At 44.6% G+C, this 6666-nt stretch overlaps 1 protein-coding gene across 2 annotated transcripts; it reads left to right on the top strand.

The window, feature by feature from the left end:
* prdm11 (PR domain containing 11) lies at positions 1-6666 on the top strand. Of its 2 annotated transcripts, XM_076990926.1 has the most exons (8): positions 1-181; positions 935-1061; positions 1247-1341; positions 1447-1706; positions 1787-1854; positions 1948-2135; positions 2875-3465; positions 4068-6666. In XM_076990926.1, the coding sequence occupies exons 2-8, from the start codon at positions 997-999 to the stop codon at positions 6227-6229; spliced, it is 3429 nt and encodes a 1142-aa protein (XP_076847041.1). In that variant the 5' UTR covers positions 1-181; positions 935-996; the 3' UTR covers positions 6230-6666. The 2 variants fall into 2 exon arrangements, with proteins under 2 accessions (XP_076847041.1, XP_076847042.1); XM_076990927.1 differs by lacking the exon at positions 2875-3465.

The following is a 6666-nucleotide window of genomic DNA, read 5'->3' as shown; positions in this document are numbered from 1 at the left end:
TCAAAGCTGAGCGAAGCAGCCTGACTTGTTACTAGTATCCGAGATGATGAACTTCACATCGGGCCGGACTAGTGGGGTTTAACCTGTCCCGTCGCGCGCCCGCCGCTGCACGTGCCGCACAGGTCGCTCGCAAGAGAGCCCAGCGACGACCCCGCCGCGCGCGCTGCGTGTCCTGCAGGAGGTGAGTTTCTCTCACTAGCCAGTGTGGCCAATGAAAATGGCTTCCGAAAGCGTTAGGCAAATCGCCAATTAAGTGAACGGCGAATATAGGCTAGCGTCGGAACCGTCGCCCCGTGGGTCACGGACATTATAGGTGCACAGTGGCCTTCGTTGCTATGCTCCATTGAGTCGGAGAATCCAACCGGTGGAGTGAAGTTGACTCTTTTTAAGGAGCATTTCTGTCTTGTTTGTTGTACTGTTCGTAGTGCGAGTGGCCCAAGAGCGACGGTGCCGACGTCCAATCACGTCTCTGCTTTCTAAACGAAATATTTCGGAAGTGATAGTTTGATAACGGAGACATTAAAAATATCTAGATTTTAGAAAACCCATCGTGTGACTTTCATAGCAGTCCTTTTGACCTTTTGCTATGTTTTAATTTGAAATTCATACAGGAATTTAATGTTTTTTACGCCCCTACCCAGAGTGAACTATCAAAGACGTGCCTGCTTGGTCGTTTTCGTGATATTTCAGGAATTTTACGAAGTCTTTTTACACGTCTTTTTTGTGTGTTTTTATTATTATTTCAGAATGTCATGTTATTACCTCTTACTAGATGTTCCGTTGGCTGATGATTTTACATATACGCTGTAAATCTGAGAAGCAGACACTTGCAGGTTTCTCAGAATATAAAACTGGCAGCACAGAGTTCATACCGCATTTAGCCTACATACATGTCAGTGAGGTTGTACATTTACTTTTTCAATTTCTCTCCCAGGTGGTAAAATGTTTGCATGAAAGAAGCACACACAGGGTTTGGTCGTGCTCCCTGTACTGATCATGGCAGACCCTGCTACCTTTCCCACTGAGCCGTGTATGGAAACTGAGCCAGACTGCAGCACAGGGTAATAAGATCAACCCTAGCAAACATACACTCAAGGGTTCCCCTCAAGTTGGGGTGGTGTGTCACGAACGGTGATGAACTGGGAGGCAACTTCCATTTTCTTTTTGTCCAGTCTACCTAGACAATACGAGTGATTGAATAATGAATGTAGTGCCTTCATTAACTGTAAAATGTGTAAAATTTCAGTGTCAACAATGAATATTCAGAGGAGCCGAACAAAAAGCTAAAAGTGAACCACGAGCACTGCGCCACTGTGGGACAACAGAATGTTGACTTCTGGTGTGGGTATTGGGTCCTCAAATAACTTTCATCATGAAGGGTCGTGTAATTCATGTGTTGAAGTACGCTTTACGAATGAAGATTCTAATAGCTTTTTGTTTTTGCAGTCTGTGAAGATTGTAGGGAGTTCTTTTTGGAGGAATGTCCAACCCATGGCCCCCCTGTCTTCGTGCCTGACACTCCTGTTGCACTGGGTCTGCCTAATCGGGCAGTTCTCACTGTGCCTTCTGGAATTGAGATTATTGGGGAGGGCCAGGAGGTGGACGTTTGCTGCATGGATGAGAACATCCCCAAGGGGGCTCTGTTTGGCCCTTACCAAGGCCAGCTGATCACCAAAGACAAGCAGTCAGGAATCTACACATGGATGGTACGTCTGTTTTTAAATGTTACTTCTGAATCGACCAGCATTTCTGTTCACTCGTTGAGATGTTGGTGATTTTGTTTTAGCTTGCTAACGAGGACAACACGTACAAGTCCATCGATGGCCGCGATGAGACCATAGCAAACTGGATGAGGTAAAGACCACAGGTCTGGCTTCAGCCGCGACGTTGGTGCTCCCTTTGTACACAACTGTCTCCATTTTAAAACGCTCCATGTTGTTTTATCAGATATGTCCGGGTGTCTTCAGAGGAGAGTGAGAGGAACCTGAGCGCTTTCCAGCATGGCGAGCATATTTACTTCCGTGTGTGTCGCAGACTGGCAGTGGGAGAAAGACTTTGCGTGTGGTACAGCGATGACTACATGAAACGACTGCAGAGCATCTCCCAGGACAGGATTGGCCGCCACCAGGACACAGGTGAGCTATCTCCTGCTGTCTCTGATTAAAGAAACACTTCCAGGTTTTATTAGGTGGAACTGGGTGAATGCTTACTGATGTAATAAGCTGTTACTGGGGTCCTGAGTGCGCAGTAATCAACTTCTGAGACATTTGGTGGATATTTGACAACTAAACTTCAAATAGTCATATTTGAAAATGAAAGTCTGAGTGTGTAGACTAGTCTGCCTTTTTTTTTTCTAAGCGCTGGTTTTGAATTAGCTTGTATGATCGTCATAGGTCCATGAACAACCAACATCAAATTAAGCAAAATGAAATGTGCATGTGAACACTTGTACCACAAATTTCACAAATGAAATTATACATTGCAAAGAAAATTATATAGAGAGACTTCTTGAGTGGACAAACACCAAAATAATATATTTACCAAAACGTTAGTAAACTCGTAATACTACAAAGTGTAATTGTTTTATTAAGTATAGAAACACTTTTCTAAATATAATTCACTGTTATGATGTGAACTGAGCTTTAACAACTTTTGTCAACAATAAAATTATCACAGAGGAAATGTTCCGGGCAGTTTACCTACAATGGTTTTACAGGTAAGTGATGTAGGTTTTGTTCTATTTGGTCAATTTCGTTGTTGTTTTCAAATGTCTTTTCTCGTATTATTTTCCCCTACATTTTCCTGTAAACAAGCCTTTTGATGCTTTATTAAGTTATGGTACCTGTATTTTAATCCTGCCTTGTGGTTCTTTAGGGTTAAATGCAGAAGGCCTCACCCAATACCAAGAAGAAGCTCAAGGCCCCGTTCTGCGCTCAGCTCTGCATGGGAGGAGAACCCTCAGCAAGCACGGGAGCGATGAGGCCGATAACCAACCTCAAGCCAAAAAAAAAAAGATTGATCTTATCTTTAAAGATGTTCTGGAAGCATCGCTGGAAGCAAGCCAAAGTCAGGACAATCCATTAAACAGCACTCTATCATTACCAAGAGCAAGAGCACAAATCAGCAATGTCTTCAACCAATCTGGGACGTTTCCCCACCATGTAGCGGAGACGTTCCTCAGTCAGACTGAGTGTAAGGTGGGTCCTTTGGCCTCTGGACTGGCCCCTGTGGAGCAGTTGGAGAGTAGTCTTAATGAAAGATGTGTCAAAATGGAGGCAGAGGAAGAGCTTACGCCACATAATATGACTAGCGAAGGCCCATCTACATCGTTCTGCCCCAACTGTGTAAGACTGAAGAGACGTATACGAGAACTGGAGGCTGAGCTGCTCCGTTTTAAACAGCAGGAACAGGCTGAGACTTTGGCATTGCCCCCATCTGAGCCCCTGCCCAGTGATGACCTCAGAGGTAGGTTTGTTACTGGGCGCGAACTCTACAGTGGAATGGTGTCATGCTGTGTTTTAGATGACTACCGGCATCATACTCAAATAATCAGTGGTCCATATATCTCTTCCTGCACATGACCTCATATGCGTAGATACATTTCTCGCGTTCCTTTGGTAATAATATTTCCGTCAAAGCTGGTGTAACGTGGTGTAACACGTTTGTCGGTGTCATTTCTATTGAACTGTAAAATTACTTAACTGTAAACTTAATAATCTTATTAAATATTTGGAAAAAAAAACCATTGTCTTCTCATTTTGCTCTCCGATTATTAACTTTTAATGGTATGTTGCAGTATAGCTGGTAAATTGGATGACTGTATTTAATCAACAAAACTACTACAATGCCAAATTGCAGTGCAGTGCTGTAGCAGGTTTATGAGCAGGTGTGGATGTTGGGCACAGTTCAACTATATTGTTTTTCACTTTGAGATCTTTGTAAGGGATTTGTCATAAAACAGCATATGACAAAAACAGAAACAACCAGGTAGTTTAATTTGATGCAGCGTAAGCAGCTTAACTGTTTAAGGACGTTTATGTAAACAGAACATTTCTGTCCTCTTGCAGCAATGGAGGGCATGACCCCCATCCCAGCAGTGTTGGAAGAAGATGACCAGGACGTTGACTCTGCAGACGAATCCATTGCCGCCGACATGCTGGTAGCTACCGACGATACATCTAAACTATCTGTTGGTCCAGGTCGGCGGATTCGCCGTTTTAAGCAGGAGTGGCTTAAGAAATTCTGGTTCTTGCGCTACTCCCCCACGCTGAATGAAATGTGGTGTCACGTGTGCAGGCAGTATACCGTGCAGTCTTCAAGGACGTCCGCTTTCATCATTGGCTCCAAGCAGTTCAAAATTCACACCATCAAGCTGCATAGCCAGAGCAACCTGCACAAGAAATGTCTGCAATTGTACAAGCTACGCATGCATCCTGAGAAGACTGAGGAGATGTGTCGGAACATGATGACGCTTTTCAACGCTGCTTACCATCTAGCAGTCGAAGGGCGTCCATTTTCTGACCTCCGACCTTTGGCAGAGCTGCTGAAGAAGTGTGAACTTAAAGTAGTTGATCAGTACATGAACGAAAGTGATTGCCAGATACTTATCCACCACATTTCTCGTGCGTTCAAAGAGGACTTGGCAGAGAAGATCCGCCTCTCTCCGTACCTTGGAGTGATCATGGATGGGCAGAATGACGATTTGCTGGCAGACACTGTTGCGGTTTATGTGCAGTTCATCACCACAGACGGCCCACCTGCTACAGAGTTTCTCTCGTTACAGAGACTGTGTAGTAGCAATGTAGATGGCTACCTTCAGGCTGTTGATCGGGCCTTTGGTGTATTGGGCCTGAAGCTACAAGACATGCTAGTTGTAGGTTTGGGAATTGATGGTTCCAACATTTCCTGTAGTCTAAGGGCAAACCTCTATGTAGCCATTCGTAAGACTATCCCGTTCATGTTGTGTCTGCCCATTATGATCCATCGGCCCCATTTGGAGATACTAGATGCCATATGTGGGAAGGAATTGTCATGCTTAGATGATTTGGAGAACAACTTAAAGCAGTTGTTGAGCTTCTACAGATACTCACCTCGTATGATGGCTGAGTTGAGATCAACAGCACCGACGCTGTCAGAGGAAACAGAGTTCCTTGGGGACATACGAGCGGTTCGGTGGATCATTGGGGAGCCTAATGTTCTGAACGCCCTCATCAAAGACTACCTGGAAGTGGTGACGCACCTTAAGTGCATCAGCACTCAGACCCAGAGGGCAGATGCGGCCGCCATTGCTCTGTCTCTCCTGCAGTTCCTCATGGACTACCAGTCTGTGAAGCTGATCTATTTCCTTTTGGATGTCATTGCTGTTCTGTCACGCCTTGCCTTCATCTTTCAAGGAGACTATCTCCTAGTCTCGCATGTCGATGCAAAGATTGAGGAAGCCATTCATGAGATTGGTCAGTTAGTTGATTCTCCAGGAGAGTATCTACAAGAGTTTGAGGAGAACTTCCGCGAGAGCTTCAATGGTGTTGACCTCAAGAACTTGCGGGTGGCAGAATCCAAGTTTCAGTCCATCCGGGAGAAGATCTGCCATCGGAGCCAGGGCATTCTGGCTCAGCGCATTGACCAGTGCAGCCGTTCTGTTGTGCAAGCTTGTAGTGTGCTTGATTTGGCCTCCTGGCCATGCAACAGGAATGACCTCCGAACCTATGGGGAAGAGGAGATCCTGCTCATTTATGACCATCTGGAAACGATTCCCTCATCAGGTCATGAGCTGTCCCAAGACAGAATGGACGTACGAGGAAGCCTAATAGGAGAATGGAGGGATCTCAAAGCTGACTATTATAGCATGAATGGCTTTAAGGATGTGATGAATCATATATGCAGAAACAAACAGCGTTTTCCTTTGCTCAGTCAAATTCTGCAGGTTGTCAGGGTCCTGCCGACATCAACTGTCTGCTGCGATAAAGGACGAGGATCCTTGTACAAAGTGCGAAGGAACAACCGCTCCAGATTAACCCTGGAACAGATGAATGACCTGCTCACCCTGGCTGTTAATGGCCCACCCATTGCCAACTTCGATGGAAAGAGGCCGCTGGACAGCTGGTTTGAGGAGAAATCTGGGAACAGCTACACGCTTTCATCAGAAGTGCTAAGCAAAATGTCTAATACCGAACAAAAGCCTGTGCTGCACACTATGGATGTGAATTCAGAGTTTTATCCTGATATTTGACTGAGTAGAGCTTGTCCTCCGACCAGAAATATTCCAAAAAGCCATCTTGGTAGATGTGAGCTGATCAGGGGCTATTATGTGATTGGCCAATATGTATGACATTGGCCCTGCTGCTACAATGGCCTGGTCAGCGGTTCTTATTGATGCTCTTCTTGTATAAGAGTAGTCTGAATGCCTTTGCAGGACATTGGCACTTGCACGCCTACAACTATCCTGGAATGTGTTATTTCATGTGATTTGATGCTCCAAAGAGAAAGGAAAGTACTTACTGTTTGACGGTATAAAATAAATAATGGAAATATGTAAACTGGATATTACAAAAATATCCAATTTATGGATTTTTTTTCTTTCAGATATCTTCTGAGCATCTAGTTTTAAAAAAATTATTTTGTTAAGCCTGTTTGTTTATCTGATCTATTCCGGTAAAAGTGTGTGCA

This window comes from Brachyhypopomus gauderio, unplaced genomic scaffold, assembly GCF_052324685.1.
Source record: "Brachyhypopomus gauderio isolate BG-103 unplaced genomic scaffold, BGAUD_0.2 sc79, whole genome shotgun sequence".
NCBI lineage: Eukaryota > Metazoa > Chordata > Actinopteri > Gymnotiformes > Hypopomidae > Brachyhypopomus > Brachyhypopomus gauderio.
This window is presented reverse-complemented; position numbering and strand designations above follow the sequence as displayed.